This window comes from Pollicipes pollicipes, unplaced genomic scaffold, assembly GCF_011947565.3.
Source record: "Pollicipes pollicipes isolate AB1234 unplaced genomic scaffold, Ppol_2.1 Scaffold_6686;HRSCAF=7923_pilon_pilon_pilon, whole genome shotgun sequence".
NCBI classification, from domain to species: domain Eukaryota; kingdom Metazoa; phylum Arthropoda; class Thecostraca; order Pollicipedomorpha; family Pollicipedidae; genus Pollicipes; species Pollicipes pollicipes.
Window position 1 is genome coordinate 29,160,944 of NW_023596921.1, and position 18,682 is coordinate 29,179,625.

General features: G+C 61.7%; 1 protein-coding gene across 1 annotated transcript in view; it reads left to right on the forward strand.

The window, feature by feature from the left end:
- The window catches only part of LOC119108159 (dmX-like protein 2), a 59,506-nt gene that overhangs the window by 35,653 nt on the left and 5,171 nt on the right, over positions 1 to 18,682 (forward strand). Inside the window, 17 exon segments of the mRNA XM_037231738.1 lie at positions 4,958 to 5,609; positions 6,883 to 7,041; positions 7,398 to 7,501; positions 7,999 to 8,166; positions 8,536 to 8,669; positions 9,550 to 9,820; positions 10,111 to 10,221; positions 10,506 to 10,721; positions 10,957 to 11,087; positions 11,613 to 11,746; positions 12,406 to 12,601; positions 12,937 to 13,156; positions 13,528 to 13,652; positions 14,139 to 14,313; positions 14,851 to 14,874; positions 16,558 to 16,641; positions 18,185 to 18,245. Coding sequence (XP_037087633.1) covers positions 4,958 to 5,609; positions 6,883 to 7,041; positions 7,398 to 7,501; positions 7,999 to 8,166; positions 8,536 to 8,669; positions 9,550 to 9,820; positions 10,111 to 10,221; positions 10,506 to 10,721; positions 10,957 to 11,087; positions 11,613 to 11,746; positions 12,406 to 12,601; positions 12,937 to 13,156; positions 13,528 to 13,652; positions 14,139 to 14,313; positions 14,851 to 14,874; positions 16,558 to 16,641; positions 18,185 to 18,245 — 2,965 coding nt within the window.

An 18,682-nucleotide genomic window follows, 5' to 3' on the forward strand; every position in this document is an offset into this window, starting at 1 on the left:
TTTTCGGAGTTTGTCGCATGCCTTGGCTGATGATCGGATTGACACAAGTCTCGTTACTAGATTGGTAACGGCCGCCAGCAGAGTCTGTTCGAATTGGTCAGAAGTGAATGTTCAGTGTGTCGGAGGTGCGTGGTACGGGCGTGATTCTGTCACGCCTTCCGGGACAGCGTATTTTAAGCATGCCCACCTGAGCTGGCGACTCTTGTATGCGACGATAGGTGGTCTCTCAATGGCGACTTCTGCAGGCGGCGATAGGGTCTCTCCGTGGCGACTTCTGTAGGCGGCGATGGGTGGTCTCTCCGTGGCGACTTCTGTAGGTGGCGATAGGTGGTCTCTCCGTGGCGACTTCTGTAGGCGGCGATGGGTGGTCTCTCCGTGGCGACTCTCTGTAGGCGGCGATAAATGGTCTCTCGTGGCGACTTCTGTAGGCGGCGATGGGTTGGTCTCTCCGTGGCGACTTCTGTAGGCGGCGATGGGTGGTCTCTTCGTGGCGACTTCTGTAGGCGGCGGTAGGTGGTCTCTTCGTGGCGACTTCTGTAGGCGGCGCGATGGGTGGTCTCTCGTGGCGACTTCTGTAGGCGGCGCCATAATATGGTTCTCTTCGTGGCGACTTCTGTAGGCGGCGATGGGGGGTCCTCCGTGGCGACTTCTGTAGGCGGCGATAAATGGTCTCTTCGTGGCGACTTCTGTAGGCGGCGATGGGTGGTCTCTCCGTGGCGACTTCTGTAGGCGGCGATGGGTGGTCTCTTCGTGGCGACTTCTGCAGGCGGCGATGGGTGGTCTCTCCGTGGCGACTTCTGTAGGCGGCGATGGGTGGTGTCTCCGTGGCGACTTCTGTAGGCGGCGATAAATGGTCTCTTCGTGGCGACTTCTGTAGGCGGCGATGGGTGGTGTCTCCGTGGCGACTTCTGTAGGCGGCGATAAATGGTCTCTCCGTGGCGACTTCTGCAGGCGGCGATGGGTGGTCCCTCGGTGGCGAGTTTTGCGTGGGGCGATTAGTGGTTTCTCTGCGTGCGACTGTCGTGTTCGGTGATAAGTGGTCTCCCGGTGGCGACCTCTGTACTTTCAGCAGTGTAGTCTTCTTAAACTCCTGACCATAAACTAAAGTGCATTTTATCGCGCGCGAGATGACTGGCCCCTGCACAATGGCCAGTAACACTGGTGGAAGGGAACGCCTCAGGTGGTGAAGATCGATCAGGACGCCGATGCGTTTTTTAACGTATCACTAGCGTGTATGTCCCAGCTCAGAGGCACCATAGCGCGCGGCTCTCCTAGCACCAGGGACAAAGAACCCGCGTAACATAGAATGTAGAACAGAACTATTCGAGCCGGCTGTTCCATGGCGTTTTGACTTTGCCACAGTGCCCCCAAACGCGACCCATATGAATCATCAGTGACGGCGACCATCTGCGCCACACTAGCCGGACAGTTACGTCATCGGCCTGCAGGGCAATACGGCGCGCTCGGTCTTGTTTGGAAAAACCGGCCTGGAAGTGCCCGCGGTGAACAGATGCGCTTCCTGCGGGAGTTGGGAATCTTGTTTGCAAGCTCGCATGCACCCGTTGCGACGGTTCAGCTGGAGTTTCTGTGTGTGTTCCGCTGCTGCCCCCCCCCCCCCCCCCGCCCTCACATGCCGGACTACGTACTCATGTTGTGGCATACTTGTATTCGCACTAATTTCACCTAATTTGCATGTCAGTGTCCATTCCTGTCATTGAATTTTACTCCTCATGTGTGAGATGCTGTCCAGAAATGTCAAGTTGCTCACCAGCTCTTCTCTCACAAGTTTCTCTGAATTTGCGGAGTGATCGCTGTCTTTGTGCCGACGCTTGGGGGCGTTGGCAACACGCGCTATGCCTTTGGGCTATGCTTCTCACCGCTTGTTTACGAGAACTGGTCTCAAATGTTATTTGTTCCTACGCGAAATGTGTCATGAATTTTGTGCTTGTTAGCTTGATGTTCATGTTTTTCCGCTGTCTCCAGCTGGATGCAGCTTTGGTATGTTGGTAAAGATATCGCGGCATATCTTTGGGTCCGCACTTATCGGTCATAGTTTTGCGGAAGGATTGAGATGAAGTATTAGCTTCACGGATTGCAAAGTTGTTTGAACTATCGTTCTCGCCTGGTGCGTTGGTGTGTACACAACGTCTCGGTCATTTAACTTTCCTGTCGTCGTCAGGTGTTATTGAGGCCGGAGAAGAGCTGGATTGTGTTTGGCTTTTAGTCACGTTTGCGTCAAAGCTGGAAAGCTCTCGTTTGGAACTCCTGGGACTTGGACCGGGGTGTTGCGGCTGCGAGTCCAGTGCTGTACCAACTGAGCTAACCGGGAATAATGTGTGTGCATACTAACGCACCAGAACAGGACGGTGTCCGAACGCTGACTTCATCCATGACGCTGGTGCCTTGCTCCAATCCGTCTGTAAATCTCAATGTCTCGTATCTTCAAGCATTCAGAGGTCTGAGGCAAGCAGGGTTGAAACATAAGTGGTAGGTAGGACAGTGAATGTTTCTAAAAAAAAAAAACAACCGAGAAAGCAAACAAACGACGACTTTTACTCTGTTCGAGAAAGAGGAGGCTTCATCTTTATGGAGTGAGAATTTGCCAGCAGACAACACCCGTCGCTTTTCTTCCCGATAGAGATCTGTTGACGCGGGCTGACATGTCATGCGAACTTCAACCATAACTCAATGAATATTCGCATCTAGAGGATTCCGATGTGACGGGCGGTCCGCCCGTCCGCTGATGTAGATGGCTCCGCACAAGGACAGCTGTTCGCTTCCGATACGGTTCAAGATACGACTGAATTTCTGAGGTCGCTGTGCGTGTGTCTGTTAGAACTGACTACCCGCTCACTGACACCTTTGTCCGGGAGACTGGAATCTTGCAACACCTTGCTTAGTTCACGACAGGTGTCGCAGCTGTTCCATTTGATGCACAAATGCTCAGGATGACGATGTTTTGTGGTTTAAGTACAATGTTTGTGTTCTGCTGTCAAGACCTGTTACACCAACAAATGGTGGTAACCTGCTGAAACTTGTACGTAGCACATTTAGCTTAATCAATCGGGCGAGCTCCGTTTTTTAGTTGATTGTGTCCACTGATCACTGTTAAGTCCACACATCACTGTTAAGATGTTGAGGTTGCCAAGTTGTAATGCGAGTCCAGTCGAAGATTATTGCCCCCCCCCCCCCCTCCGCCTCCATCTTCACTTGCACGAGACGTACGCGGAAAATACAGCGGCGCGAGAGCTCCGTATAGGCTTATTGTATTATGGTTTTGTCATCAAAGCTGACTGTAGGTGTTTTGAGCCGCTGGCCTGTGGTCATGAGTCAGCCACCGGACCGATTGGTGGGCACCTCTGTCTGGGCGTATGTTCTGTCGTGAGACTGTCACTGGGCGCGATCAGCGAGCCTTTGAGGTGGCCGAATACGCAGAATCGGCATTAGCTAGTCCAATGCTCAGCTGTCTTTGTATTTTATAGGCGTTACACGAGCGGAGTAGATTGGACTAGCTGCGCCACTTGTTCGAGTATAATTTTTAGACAATGCTAGGCGTTTTAAAGAATAATCAAAAGTGTTAGCGTGGATTATTTTGCTGACAATAGTAATCCGGCCTATTGGTTCTATATCTCACAGCTCTGGCTGAGTTCCAAAGGCTGCCGGGCTCACCCAACGTTTGATGCAAAACGCAGCCGTGTCAGTCGCTAGGTCTCACCGTAAAAGTCGAACCGTGTGACCGTTCAAACCGTACAAAACCGTGCAAAAGGGAGGGAATTTGAGAAGTTTGTAAGGTCAGTTCAGCTGCTGCTCGTCGTATGCGGCTGGGGCTTAAATGAGTTACTGAAGCGTATGTGTCGCGGCGTATCTTTGCCGGGGTCACTGCCAGCTTCAGTTACGTGCCTTATGTGTAAACGTTAGCGGTGTAAAGCTTCGTGCAACTTTTGGAATTTCTTTGTGCAACTTGTGAAACTTTTGTGTGTGACTTGCGGCATTCCTTTACGTCCGCCCAATTGGTTTGCTAAACGCAAGTTTAGTTTCCATTTGGTGCATTTGTGGGTGGAGCAACGAAAACAACAATTTATACATGTTCCCTAAATTGGGAATAAAGGGGCCCACGACAATGCCGTTTGGAAAAGTACCTAGCGGGCTGTGATCGGCTGCTGCCAATTCCTACCCCCCCCCCTCCCCCCCCCCCCGCCATTTTTTCAAGGTAGCAGACATGTAACATGGTATTGTCGTAAGCACAACAACTTAACCGCACTTGGCGTACTTATCCGTATGCATACAATACTGCCAACGCTTGCTGCGTATGGTCCGAAATAAGGGATAAATATCATCTTGATTACATCGAAAGTCGCAAAGCGGGTGGAAGGGGGCCACTGGAGACGTGTCTCTCGTGGGAACGTTTTAGCGCAGACCGAGTGACGTCACCTTCAGTCGTCCAGCAGCGCCATTAATGTCACGTTCAGGGGCATGCGCGCCGTTCGAGCCACCCACAGTCGACCTATCTCCACTCCCGCCTGCTTCGCACCATGTGAGCAAAAGCTGCTCGATGGTGGCCTGGCTCGAACACGTGTTTCAACGCATGAAAGGGGCTGGCTCATCGGCGCCTGCTGTTGTGGCGTTTGGATTTTCCACACACGCGGTGGTGTCTGGCAGTTCGGAACTCCCCACCGGACGGCTGCGCCTCTGGAACACCCCGCCGCACGTGGCAGCGCTGCCGGCGTCGACGGCCGTTCCCAGAAACTGGACCGGGCGCAGCACACGCCGCTGGTTGTTTACACATGGCGGCCCGATTTTCGGACGGACTTAAGCCGGTGTCGGCGGCCGGGAGGCAGCATTCGCCGACCGACAGCGTTGCGGTGCGGGACTTGGGAGTAATTGTAGCGCAATGGCGAGTCGGTGTGGCAAGAGCGCGCTGCTGCTGTTGGCCCTCGTGGCCACCATCTCCGCCCAGGATCTGAACTGCGACCTGGGAGACGACGCTGCTCTCAGCAATTGCATCAGGACGACACTGCTCGGCCTGAGCGACAAGGTGCGCCAGAAGAGCGACCCGCTGCATCTGCCCAACCGCTACGACAGGAATGGCCGCTACGAGTGGTGGCTCAACAACATCTTCATCCGCGGCCTCTCCAGCTACACCATCCCGCATCTGCAGGTCAGCTTCCCGGAGCCGCACGGCACTAAGCTGGCGCTCGAGGCCACCATCAGCTGGCCGAACCTGCGCGGCGACCTGGACGGCAGGGTGAAGGTCACCAAGAAGATCTGGCGCAAGAAGCTGCGTGCGTCCGTCAGTGCCGATGTGGACGTGCACGTCAACAACCCGACGGCCCGGCTGAGCGCGACGCTGCGGCTGGAGATCAGTCCGGACGGCAGGGTCACCGCCGTGCCGGAGAACACCAACGTGGTGGTGGACCTGCCCAGCATCCGCGTCAAGGTGCGACCGCACGGAGCGAGCGGCATCGTCAACCGGCTGATCGGCGACCCGGCCAGCAAGTACGCCAGCAAGGTGTCCAACGAGTGGTGGCGCGATAACAAGGCCAAGGTGCAGCAGCGGGCCAAGCAGGCGCTGGAGGAGGCGATCGTCGAGAAGCTGGGACTGGAGCTTAGCAAGCTGCTCCACTGAGCACCGACTCAGCCTGCTCGGGTTATGTCGTACCACATGACAGTGCTGTGATTGGTTGTGAACATTTTGATCCGTCTCTTTCGCAAATACATGCTTAGGCAGTTTGCATTTGTGTTCTGGATGCGATTTGAGGGAATGTACTCCCGCGCCTCGAGAATTTTATGCTATTCCAAGCGTGCGCTGAACGCTGGCCCAATCCGGGCCTGCAGAGCGCCCGGCCCGGTATGGTCCCGCTTCCGACGGCCCGTCCCTCCAGCAGCAGCGCAGGGCGCCACGGACAGCGGTCCGGTCCTGCGTGTCTAACGTCAGGTCTGGGCCGTTTCTCCAGACGCCGCCGGTGTGGTGCCGGGGACGGGGCTCGTCTGACCCGGTGCTGTCCTCTGTGGACGCCGCCGGTGTGGTGCCGGGGACGGGGCTCGTCTGACCCGGTGCTGTCCTCTGTGGATGCCGCCGGTGGGATGCCGGGGACGGGGCTCGTCTGACCCAGTGCTGTCCTCTGTGGATGCCGCCGGTGTGGTGCCGGGGACGGGGCTCGTCTGACCCGGTGCTGTCCTCTATAGGCGCCGCCGGTGTGGTGCCGGGGACGGGGCTCGTCTGACCCGGTGCTGTCCTCTATAGGCGCCGCCGGTGTGGTGCCGGGGACGGGGCTCGTCTGACCCGGTGCTGTCCTCTGTGGATGCCGCCGGTGGGGTGCCGGGGGCGGGGCTCGTCTGACCCGGTGCTGTCCTCTGTGGATGCCGCCGGTGGGGTGCCGGGGGCGGGGCTCGTCTGACCCGGTGCTGTCCTCTGTGGATGCCGCCGGTGTGGTGCCGGGGACGGGGCTCGTCTGACCCGGTGCTGTCCTCTATAGGCGCCGCCGGTGTGGTGCCGGGGACGGGGCTCGTCTGACCCGGTGCTGTCCTCTGTGGATGCCGCCGGTGGGATGCCGGGGACGGGGCTCGTCTGACCCGGTGCTGTCCTCTATAGCCGCCGCCGGTGTGGTGCCGGGGACGGGGCTCGTCTGACCCGGTGCTGTCCTCTATAGGCGCCGCCGGTGTGGTGCCGGGGACGGGGCTCGTCTGACCCGGTGCTGTCCTCTGTGGATGCCGCCGGTGGGGTGCCGGGGGCGGGGCTCGTCTGACCCGGTGCTGTCCTCTGTGGATGCCGCCGGTGTGGTGCCGGGGACGGGGCTCGTCTGACCCGGTGCTGTCTTCTGTGGATGCCGCCGGTGTGGTGCCGGGGGCGGGGCTCGTCTGACCCGGTGCTGTCCTCTGTAGGTGCGGCGCTGCCCGTGCCAGCCGACGAAGAGCAGCCGTCTCCGCCGCCCTGCTTCCCCGGCGACCGGCGGCCCACGCTGCATGACGTGCTGCTTACCGACAAAATGGACTTCGAGACGAAGCTGCAGCGCGCCACGAGGAGAAAGACATGGCTCAAAGGTGCGGCGGGCGGGCCACATTCCACGCAGTGTCGCTGACTGGCTCACGGCATGGTGTCAGGACTGCGCCAGACTTGGAGCAAAGTCTCAAGATACTGGCGTACCGGAAGCTCATGCGTGAACAAGCTGGTCGCGTCACAGTACTTGCCACCACCTTATCTGCTTGCGTTGACGTTGTGCAGTCCCGTCCATTCCCGTGACTGCACTGACCTTCAGCTGAGTATCCCGTGCTCTGTACGTGAGTGCTCTTGAAAGTCCGTTCAGGTGCGCCCGTGCTGGGCGCCGCTGTGTGCCCGGCGTCCGCTCGCCTGCCCCTCCGCCGGCCGCTGACCGGGTGCTTGCCGTGCTCATCTGCAGCGAACCAGGCGCTCCTGCGCACCCTGCTGAGCTACTGCAGCCTGCAGGGTGCCGGCGGCGGCGCGCTCGCCTCTGTCCGCATGGAGCTGATCCTGCTGCTGCAGGTCGGTGGACCGCGCCTCGTTGTCGGAGGCCGGCTTGGCGGCAGGACGGGCATTGTCTGTCTGCCGACCGAGACGGCTTCGGTTCGGATGATAAAAGGGTTCCACTGGCGAAGGTCTTGTGGGATGTGTTCGTAGACAGGGTGATCATCATGTCAGTATGGGGCCAGTCTACATGCAGCTCCGCTGACGCCCACTGTGGTATGACATGCTGTCGTGACCTGCCCACGGGGCCGGTGTCCCGCCCCCTCCCGCCTCGTGATTTCGTGACTTTCCCACGGCGCCGGTGTTCCCGCCCCCTCCCGCCTCGTGATTTCGTGACTTTCCCACGGCGCCGGTGTCCCTGCCCCCTCCCGCCTCATGATTTCGTGACCTGCCCACGGCGCCGATGTCCCCCCCCCCCCCTCCCCTCCATCTGCCGGTCCGTCTCCGCGCGTGCGTGTGTGGGTGTGTCCGCTGGCGTCTGTGTGAGCCGGCCGCCGCCGCCGCCGCCGCCGCAGGAGTTGCAGCAGGAGTCGAGCCGGCAGCAGCTGCTCAGCCCGCTGCCCTTCCCCACCATGATCCCGCTGCTGTCGGCCAGCGTGGCCAACAACAAGACGGTGGTGATGGACCCGGTGCGCCACCTGCAGTCTACCGCGCACGACCTGCTGCACGTGCTGGCCCAGCAGGTGGGTGGGGCGCCGCTGGTGAGAGCTGGCCCGCTCCCGGCCCGGCTCGGCGCCGCCGCCGGCCGCGGCCACCCGCTGCTCCGGCGGCCGGCCCGGTCACTCGACCAGCGGGCGCTGATGGTGGAATGGCCGGCGAGCTCAGTGAAGTCGCGAGAGATCGACAGCAGGGATGGGAGCGACTGTCGGGTCCTGTCTGTCGCGATTGTCGTCCACGGTCGGGTCATGGGCAGCGCGGCCGCGACTAACCTGACCATGCCGTGGGTGCGTTCCCGTTGCTGGCGTGGCGCTGCCGCTGTGCTGCTGCGCCGCCGGCCTGGCTGTGCTGCTGACAGAGCCTGTTGTGGTTGACGGTACCGTGTGGTCGGTCAGACGTCGCCGCCGTCGCCGAGCACGGTGGACGAGTCGGCTCTGGCCGTGCTCAAGAACACGGCCGTGGCGCTCTCCTCGTGCGTCTACCAGTCGCTCTGCGACTCGGACGCCTTCAAAGTCAAGCAGAAGGACGGGTGAGTGTCGCCGGGCCGACTCTAGGAGGCCGGCGGCGCCTGGTCTGTGGCGCCAAACCCCTGGGCGGACGTTGTGTCGGAGTTGTATCGGACGCCAGAGTCGTGCGACTTCGCCCCCTACTTTGAGTTGATGATATGCTGCCTCTTACGGCAAGAAGCTCCGTCGCGTGCGCACGGGAAGGGTGCCTTTGATGTTTTATCGGAGAACACGATGAGCGGCTATCATTAGTCTCAGTTGACCTGGTCATTTGACCGGCCGTTGCAGTGAGCCGCGTTGCCACGGGATCCTAAGCGCCACGTGATCCTGCTGTCTCCTCCGTCCTGTCTCGGGCCCCCCTGTGTAACGAATCAACTACCGCCCCCGTGCCCGCTCCCCCCCCCCCCCCCCCCCAACCGCCGACTGGGCAGGCACCCTGTCTCCCCCATCATGTCCCGGCGCCTCCTGTCTAAGTGGTCAGCTGCCCTGCCCCTCCCCTCCCCCCCCCCCCCGACCGCTGACTGGGCAGGTACCCTGTCTCCTCCATCATGTCCCGGCGCCTCCTGTCTAACTGGTCAGCTGCACTGCCCCTCCCCTCCCCCCCCCCCCCCCCGACCGCTGACTGGGCAGGTACCCTGTCCCCTCTATCCTGTCCCGGCGCCTCCTGTCTAACTGGCCAGCTGCCCTGTCCCCCCCCCCCCCATCGCTGACTGGGCAGCTGTTGCGCCTCCCTGTTCACTGACGAGATAGTTGCCACGGTGCCCGGCCTCAGTCTGGTCACGTGCCCGGCCTGCCCACCTCAGGCCGCTGGTCTGCTCCCCCCTCTGAGCCCGGACGGATCCTGTGCCGTACGTCCGTGTCTGGTCCTCGCCCTGCCCCGCTGACCGCCGCCCACCGATGCAGCATGGTCGGCTACAGCGTGGACGGCATCGTCGCCGTCACGTCCAGCCACCTGACGGCGGGCCTGGGCGTGCGCGGCCGCCGACTCAGCTCGGACGACCCACCCACCGTTACCTCACTGCCGGCCAAGTGGCCGGGCGTGACGTCGCTGCGCGCGCTGCTCTCGCGCGAGAAGGACGAGGACGGGCCGCAGCTGACCGTGCTGCTGGCGGAGGTGTTCGCCGCCGTCTACACCAGCCTGCTCATCACGGCCATCGCCTGCTGCGACGCCAGGGTCAGTCGGGCTCGCGTACCGCGCGTGAGATGAAGGTGGGGTCGGGCACGCACGGACGACCAAGACGGGGAATTCGTCGGACGACAGGAGTCTTTTGGACGGGGAATAGGCCATGCAATGATACCGTTGTTGACAGCAGACCGAGATCAAAGCCACTACGTTCGCCGGGAGGCGTTGGCCATGTGTGTCGGCTGAGAGTTGGGTGTGGTGTTGATGGCGGCCAGCGGTGTTGTGCGGGACTGAGAGCGGCGTGCGCCGCCGCCCGACTGACCCGCTCCTGCCGCCGCCAGCTGTTGTACCGGTTGGTGCGGCTGCGGGTCGACACGCGCTTCTGGTCGGCCGTGTTCGGAGGCGGCGTCCGCAAGCTGCTGCGGGTCGCCACCAACGTGGTGACGCCGTCGGTGAGTGGGCGGCAGCAGTGGCGGTCCGCCCCCCCCCCCCCCCCCCTGCCCTCCGGACAGGGATCGGCAGATGGAGCAGTCGTGTCACCAGTGTCCATGCATTGTTTCCCGCGCCAAGGAAGCTGACTTGTCCTTGAAAAGCTCAGGTGGTGTTGAGTGCGCTTTCACGTGCCATCAGGCCTGAGATCCCCCATTCGCGGTGCCATTTCTGTTAGTGTGTAAACGGCTGTGACGAGGACGGCGTGGCGGGATCGCAAGCCACGGCTCCAGTGACCTGCCGCCAGACGCCGCCCGTCGACATGTCCACACCCGTCGACTCTAGCCTGCTCTCGTCGCTCAACAAACAGCGCGCCAAGCTGAACATGAAGCTGCTGGGTCAGCTGGCTCCGGGCAGTCCGCCCACGCCGGGCGTCACGCCGCCCACGCGCGACGAACACCCCACCTACCGGGAGGTGTTCGTGCCGCCCGACACCTCGATCGTGCAGCTGGTGCTGGCCAAGGTGTGTGGGCTCGCTGCGGCGGCCGCTGCGAGCGGTCGCCGGTCCGCTCCGCCCATCGGAGGCGAGTCGGCCGTGGGCGTGGGGTGGAGCTTGGGGTGGCGGTGGCCAGGGGTGGAGTTCGACCAGTTCAGCTAGTTTTGGAGTAGCCATGAATGGACTGCACAGGGTTGACACGGGTGTTCCGATGGAGGGGCGCGTGTGGTGGCCCTCTGACCGCGGCGTCCTTCCGTGCCAGCCGCTCTCGGACACCTCGGGTCCGGCGCTGCGTCATGACGACACCGGCGACGACTCGGTGTTCGAGTACGACTCGGACGCAGAGTCTGTTCACGAGGACCAGGATGACTACGAGGAGGACGACGGCACCGGGTGAGCCGCCCTCGGATGTGGTCAGCAGGGCGGCGGCAGGCCGGCCATCCTGGTGCGCCTCGTGACCATGTCGCCAGGTAGATCGTTCTCAGAGGACGCTAAGGTGGACGGGGTCGAATGAGCCGCCCTCGGATGTGGTCAGCAGGGCGGCGGCAGGCCGGCCGTCCTGGGGCGCCTCGTGACCATGTCACCAGGTAGATCGTTCTCGGAGGACGCTGAGGTGGACGGGGTCGAATGAGCCGTCCTCGGAGGACTTCAAGAGGGTGGCGCCAGGGGAGCTGTCCGTGGAGGATCCTTTGGAGGATGGTGCCGATTGGCCCCTCTTCAGAGGACCACGAGCTCCAGCGGCCCGCGCCCGGATGCCTGTCGGAGAGAAGGGGGTACCATTTTTTTCTTCAGAAGGGAGAAAGGACGACGGCACAGCCGCGTCGGGCCGTTTTTCAATGATGTCCCCATCGCACGAGCGGTGTGTTGCCGTGCGCCGTCGTCCGGCCCATCCTCACCCCGGCGCTCGCTGTCCGGCAGCATGACTGAGGAGGCCAACATGGAACACTCGGACCCGGCCTCCTTCAGCTGGAAGCTGATGCGCTTCGCATGTATGAAGCTCTGCAAGCAGAAGATCACGCAGCTGCTGGCCGTTGCCGGCATTGAACAGCAGGGTGAGCTGGGAGGCGGCGGCGGCCATCGTCGCTGCCACGCCGAGACTCCAGTAGCCTGTGCGTAGAACGCTGTGTCTCACTGACGCCGTCTGGTGGTTGGGACTGCTTGTTGGTGCGCGCGTGTGTACGTGCGGCCGTTGTTGGCGGCGTGTCCAGTACTCGTCAGTGTGCGCACGGCTTGGCCTGGCCGGTCCGTGTGCGGCCGTTGTTGGCGGCGTGTCCAGTACTCGTCAGTGTGCGCACGGCTTGGCCTGGCCGGTCCGTGTGCGGCCGTTGTCGGCGGCGTGTCCAGTACTCGTCAGTGTGCGCACGGCTCGGCCTGGCCGGTCCGTGTGCGGCCGTTGTTGGCGGCGTGTCCAGTACTCGTCAGTGTGCGCACGGCTCGGCCTGGCCGGTCCGTGTGCGGCCGTTGTCGGCGGCGTGTCCAGTACTCGTCAGTGTGCGCACGGCTCGGCCTGGCCGGTCCGTGTGCGGCCGTTGTCGGCGGCGTGTTCAGTACTCGTCAGTGTGCGCACGGCTCGGCCTGGCCGGTCCGTGTGCGGCCGTTGGCGGCGTGTCCAGTACTCGTCAGTGTGCGCACGGCTCAGCCTGGCCGGTCCGTGTGCAGCGGGATGTCCGCGGCCGTCGCCTGACGCCGGCGCGTGTCGCCTGCCGTGCAGAGCTGCCGGTGGCCTCCCCGCTGGTGCACACCGTGCTCCGGCTCATGGACCGCTGGTCGGACGAGCTGGAGGCGGAGGTCAACTCCAGCCGGCCGCCGACCGACTACATCCCCAGCCTGAACGTGGACGAGACGGCGCGTGGGCCGCCCATTGTCAAGTACCGCGCCATGCTGCAGCCCTACAACACGCCGTTCGAGTCAGTGCTGGGAGGCTGCGGGCTGGCTCGGGATGACCAGATGCGGACGAGGCGCCTCCGCCGGCTCGGGATATGCGGCCGGCTGGGTCGGCGACGCGGGCCTGCTCCGCTGCAGATGGGGCTTTATTGGAGCCATCAGTGTTTAGCTCGCGAGGTCCTTGCCACATCGCGGTTTGGAGGTGGTCGTGAGGTGGCGCCATCGGTGCGTGTGTGTCGGCGCGGCTCCTGCAGCCGTTTCTGGCGTGTCTGCGGTGTCTGACGTGTCTGCTGTGTCTGCGGTGTCTGATGCGTCCGCGATGTCCGCGGTGTCTGACGTGTCTGCGCTGCTCTGCCAGCTCGGAGCAGCCGGGGGTGGGCGCCGTGAAGCGGCTGTGGCTAGTGCTGGCGAGGCAGGAGCCCGTGCAGGACACGTTTATCCGCGTGCTGTTCTCGCGGCGCGGCCCGCTCGGTCCCGGCCCCGGCCTGACCAGCGATAGCGAGCCAGAGCCGTCGTCAGACCCAATCAAGATCATTCACAAGGAGCAGGACGCCATCACCGCCTTCTGCATCAACCAGGTGGGGGCCGGCCACAGGGCGGTCACGTGACGAGCGAGGTGAGGCCGCTGGTTGGCCGTGCGGGGCTCCGGCCGCAGAGCCCCCGATGGCAGCGTCTCCGGCCGGCACTGAAGACGCGCTGCTGTCCTGGTCTGCTGCCCCGCTGCACCGGCGCTAGTCAGGCCCAGCCGGCAGCCAGACGCCGCGGCTGCACGGCGTTCCGCGCTCCGCGTCTGTCCGTCTGATAGACGCCGGCAGCGTATCGGCCCAGCAGCCCGCCGCGCTCGGCGGCCGACAGCGCGGAGGCTGGCCTGTGACGGACGCCGCGCCGCCTCCTGTCGCGCGGGGTGCCGGCTCGCGGGAGCTGACGTGGTGTGCCCTGCTGGCCGCAGGCAAACCCCAACCTGATGGTGATGGCCACGCAGAAGGAGATCCAGGAGCTGGACGTGGCGCTGCTGGTCAGCGGGCCCAACTGGCTCGAGTCAGAGACCGACTACGACTCGCTCAACCCCAACAGGTGGGTAGGAGACCGAATACGACTCGCTCAACCCCAACAGGTGGGTAGGAGACCGACTACGACTCGCTCAACCCCAACAGGTGGGTAGGAGACCGACTACGACTCGCTCAACCCCAACAGGTGGGTAGGAGACCGACTACGACTCGCTCAACCTCAACAGGTGGGTAGGAGACCGACTACGACTCGCTCAACCCCGACAGGTGGGTGGGAGACCGACTACGACTCGCTCCACCCCGACAGGTGGGCAGGTGACCGACTACGACTCGCTCCACCCCGACAGGTGGGCAGGTGACTGTCTGCGACTCGCCCACGGCCGCGCTCGTGGGATGCGTGATCACTGTCTATGCCCCAGCCCCTGCAGCGGTATGTTGCCTCGGTGCGCTGACTGTGTCCACCGGCCGTCGATGAGGCCGCACTTCGCCGACTGACGTCCCGTGTGGCCACACCGCGAGAGGTCTGACGCGCCGTCGCTGCGCCGGCCGGCAGGGACCCGGAGACGATGCCGTCCTCCAGCTACCTGGTGGTGCAGCTGCCGAGCGAGGCGGGCGGCAGCCTGCCGGGGCCGGGGCCGGGCGGCGCCGGCTACTCGGGTCCCGGCTCCGCGGCCAGCTCCCTGGTGCCCAGCCCTACCTACTCGCAGACGGGCCGCACCCCGGCCATGGTGAGTGACCGCCGCTGGTGCCGGCGCCCCGCTCGGCAGCGCTGGCGGCGGGGGCGAGACGAGGTGGGGAGAGCAGGGGATTGACGTCACTGCACCGCTGACTGTGTCGAGCGCTGCGATGCTGATCGTCACTGCGTGGCTAAGCCCGGGCCCTGTTGCGGGGTCCCCACAGCGACGCACCCCCGGCTGTCGTGGCGAGGTGACCTCAGAAGACTGGGTCACCGACCGGCCGCCGCTCGGTCTCGGTGTTCGTGCACTGGCTGGCCGGACATTGCTGCCATCGTTGTGTCGTTACACCGCGCAGATGCAGTGCCGGAGAGGGAACGGCGGCGTCCGGACGTGTTGAGCGCCTGCGTCTCGCCGCCGCACTCGTCGGCTCATAGCCGCCCACGTGGTCTGGGCGGTGGCCCTGTCTGTGCTGTGTGCCTCGGTAGCAATGTTCCGTGAAGTATTGCACACTGCCGCTGTGTTGCATTGCCGTGCTGGGCTCGGGCTGATCGCTGGGAGCTACTGCCGACACCTGTCCGTCTGTTTCAGGGCGGACGCGTCGGTCGAACGCAGGCAGGTCTCGTGTGCTCTGAGTGTCGTTTGTGGCTTGCTGCCGTCGTCTACCCCCCCCCCCCCCCCTGCCGGCCTCCCCGCGGTGCCGCCCGGCCCGACACGGGCCGCGGGTCAGCCCTGCCGCCCCCCGCCCCCCGCCCACCGTTCCGGCTGCACCCCCCCCCCCATCCCGTCCGTGTCCGGGTGCCCCCAGTCCCGGGTGGCTGACGGGTGGCTGGTGGTGGGCGCTGCGCGGCACCCATCTCCTGCTGTCAGGGACCGGCTAACTTTGTGGCGTGCTGCGGGCGGCTGGAGGACGGCGGCCGCGTGTGCGCGTGACTGTGGCTGGGTCTGGCTGGGGATATATCCACAATGAGCTTTCCGGGTGCCGGGTGAGAGCGGATTGATGTCAAGCATAGCCTGGCGTAAGTCATCCGAGCGCTCTTGTATACGAAGAGGCAACGCTAGCATTCTACCGCCGTTAAGATGAACACATACAGTTGTAATGAGCAGGTAATCAGAAAGTGACGCTCGTGCTTTGTTCTTCCGTCTTGTTGGTTCAAACATGGGATCAAAATGTCCTGTTAAGTGGTGGTGGCGGTAGCTGTCCTGGGGCCGTTCCATTGGGACGAATCCCGATGTCCGTTGGCCACATCGTTGGGGTCTGAGTTGTAGAGATTGTAACGGAGCCAGGCATGGGTAAGTTTAGATGTAACTTGCAATCATGTCATTAAGCGTTTTAAAGATGTTTTTCGTGATCTGGCGTAGTTTGCTGGGATCTCTTTAGGCCATGGTTGGCCACCTCACAGCTACCGGATGAAGGACATATGTAAGGTGCGGGCAGCACTGCTACGTTACTGGCCTTCACCGCTCCCGAGGCTCACTGGGTACGGAGGCGGTCACGCGTGGGGGCGAGGGCGGGTCCCCGGCCGGGCTTCCACCCACGGCCGCTGTGAGGCAGAATCACGGCTGCGGCCACGCGTGGGGGCGAGGGCGGGTCCCCGGCCGGGCTTCCACCCACGGCCGCTGTGAGGCAGAATCACGGCTGCTGTCGGCCGCAGCACACTCTCACGGCGGGGATGGGCCCTGCCAGGGTACAGGAGGCCGTGCACGGCGGCCAGGGAGTGGATGCTTGTTGCTTACTTTGCGGAATCAAGCGCCATGGTCGTGCGGCTGGCTTGACGGGCCTTAACCTCGCCATCTGTCGGGACATGTGACACTCGCTTGAAAACGCTTACATGTGCGCCGCCTTATGGTCATCTAGCAGTTGGTCTTAGTTTCTACCATTGCCGAACGTGCTGGCAGCTTAGTTAAAGGCATTCCTCGGCGCTTTATGACGCACTAAAATTGCTGTAGTGGTCTTCTGACTTTTTGTGAGTGACCACAGGGACAAAGTAGGAAGGAAGGTGCCAGGACGTTACCTACGGATACTCGGCGACGCTGTATTGTGTGTCAGCTGATTTGTGCCCACCTGTTCTAACGGCTGCCAGCGAGAGTCACAGTTAGGAGATAAGAAGTCACGAAAATCAGCTTTGACACATTTGCGGTTTTGTGTAAGTGTAACACGACACTTTTGGTTTTGTCGCTGAACCTCTTTGTACACGCACGCCTACCTGTTAGGGTGTTTGCCGTGAGTTGGGCGCAATTAGATTTGTCGTGGATGTTAACTGATGTCTCACCTGTCTTCTTTAAACACGCAATCAGCTGAAAGGATTGCATTTTCCTGGCTCTCAAAACGCCCATTTCTGCCGCGTTGTGTTGAAGCGCAGTCGGCACCTGCTGCAGCCGGTGAGACCCGTACCCGCTGTCGTCTGCCGGTGTCGGTGCTGTCGCACGGCCTCGCGCTGGTCCGCCGCCGCCACTGCTCTGTGACCGCTTCAGTGTGTAGACCTTCGCACGTGTTGATTTCCAGGCACGAATTTGGTTGCGTCGGCTTCTGTTTGATAGCTGACATGTGCACTTCATAGGTGGAAGTCATTTACATATGATGCGCATATGTTTTGTGATGATCGCAACTTCCGTTTGAGGCCCTTTCAGTTATCAGACTATTACCTTGTTTCGCTGCATGACGATAGTTCCGTTCGCACAGTCGTTACAGAGCTGCAGATGTAAAGAGGTACCTCCCCACTTGTTAGTTAAGAGCTTGGGGCCGACAAAAATATTTGTCACTGAAATGTCTAGAAAGTAGCGGCGGATTATTCCGCGTCATATTTGTTATGCCCTTTTGCGACATTTTCCATTCTACCTTATAATAGTTGCGGCATATTTTGTCTGTAGCTCGGGACCAGGAGCAGGCGAATAGCCACATGGTTGTTTGGGTCGAAAGGCATTTTGGAGCCGGAATGGTCTGCTGGTAAGAAGTAAATAGTTGGAGAGCCTTTTTTCATAGTTTCAACCTCTTGTTTGCTCGTGGCATCCGCGAAAGCCTCAGTGAATCGTGTACTTTTCAGCCGGGTGCATTCCGCAACGGAAAAGCGGCCTTGAAACACATTTGCCCTTCGGTGGTCCACGATGAGATCTGCGGTTATGCAGGTCCCTGGTTATCTTGTTTTCCAGAGCTCCAAACCTACCGTGTTGACCTGAGCTATGGCCAAAGGATGCGGATGTCAGCCATGAGTTTTGTCGGTCTCCTCGCTGTGGCACACGTACCGTTGTCCGTAATGGTGGCCAACATGTGTCAGTGGGAGACGTATCTCCGCTGTACGCACTGCCCGTATTATTTGCCGGCATAACAGTCGGTCGCACGTCGTATTGCGGCCTCGTTCGTTCCTGACTTGTTGGCGTTTTGCAATTTCTTTGTGTGGTCACAATATTTGCGTAAGCGAATGTTTGTATTTTGATGTGATGCATTCAGCCTTGGTAATTTCGCACTGTCGTTGGCCCATTCATTCGCTATGCTGACCACGCTGTTGTGCAGTTGGCGGACACTTTGTCTTGGTTTCTTGCCTTTGCATGCGGTCTACGAGGCCCTCCTCCGCATGGACTCCTCACAATCAGAATCGATGACAGCTGATAGATCGCCATGTGCATTTGACGACATAAACCCCACGCGGCAACCCCACGCAGCAACCTGTGCCATTTCTACCCGACACCCAGCCAGTATCTACCGTGTCAGTGACAACAGCTTAGTCGGCTGGGCCGGCAAGTGGTGCCTGCCGAGCCCGACATCTAGACTGGCACCAGTCGGTCGGACATCGGCCCTTTTGACCTGTCATCGGCCTCTCTGACCTGCCATCGTTCCCTATGGCCTGCCGTCGGCTCCTCTGACCTGCCATCGACCGCTCTGATCGGACATCGGCCCTTCTGACCTGCCATCGACCCCCTCTTGCAGATGCTGCGCCACAAGGTGGAGGGCGTGCGGAGACTGTGCGCCCACCCGAGCATGTCCGTCTGTAAGTACTGGATCGTCCCCTGCTGGTCTGCTGGTCAGCGGTGCGAAGCATCACCGTGCTGAAGCACGCCGAGCATCGACCGCGTGCTGTGGGATGCACGAGTGGCTGATGCGACGCCGGCTGGTCGACCGCGTGCTGTGCGATGCACGAGTGGCTGATGCGACGCCGGCTGATCGACTGCGGCTGTGTCGGTGTTTCCGCGTGTCCCCATCGATATGTGTGTGATGTTGATCGCTCCCCCGTCTGCTTGAGAGCAAGCCACCTGACCGGCACTGATGCTCCGACGTCCGTGCATCCCGGTCTGTGTGTGTGTACTGCATCCTGACCTTCCGGCCGTGTCCCTGTGGCCAGATCTGTCGGCCGTGTCCCTGTGGCCGGGTCTGCCGGCCGTGTCCCTGTGGGCGGATCTGTCGGCCGCGTCCCTGTGACCAGGTCTG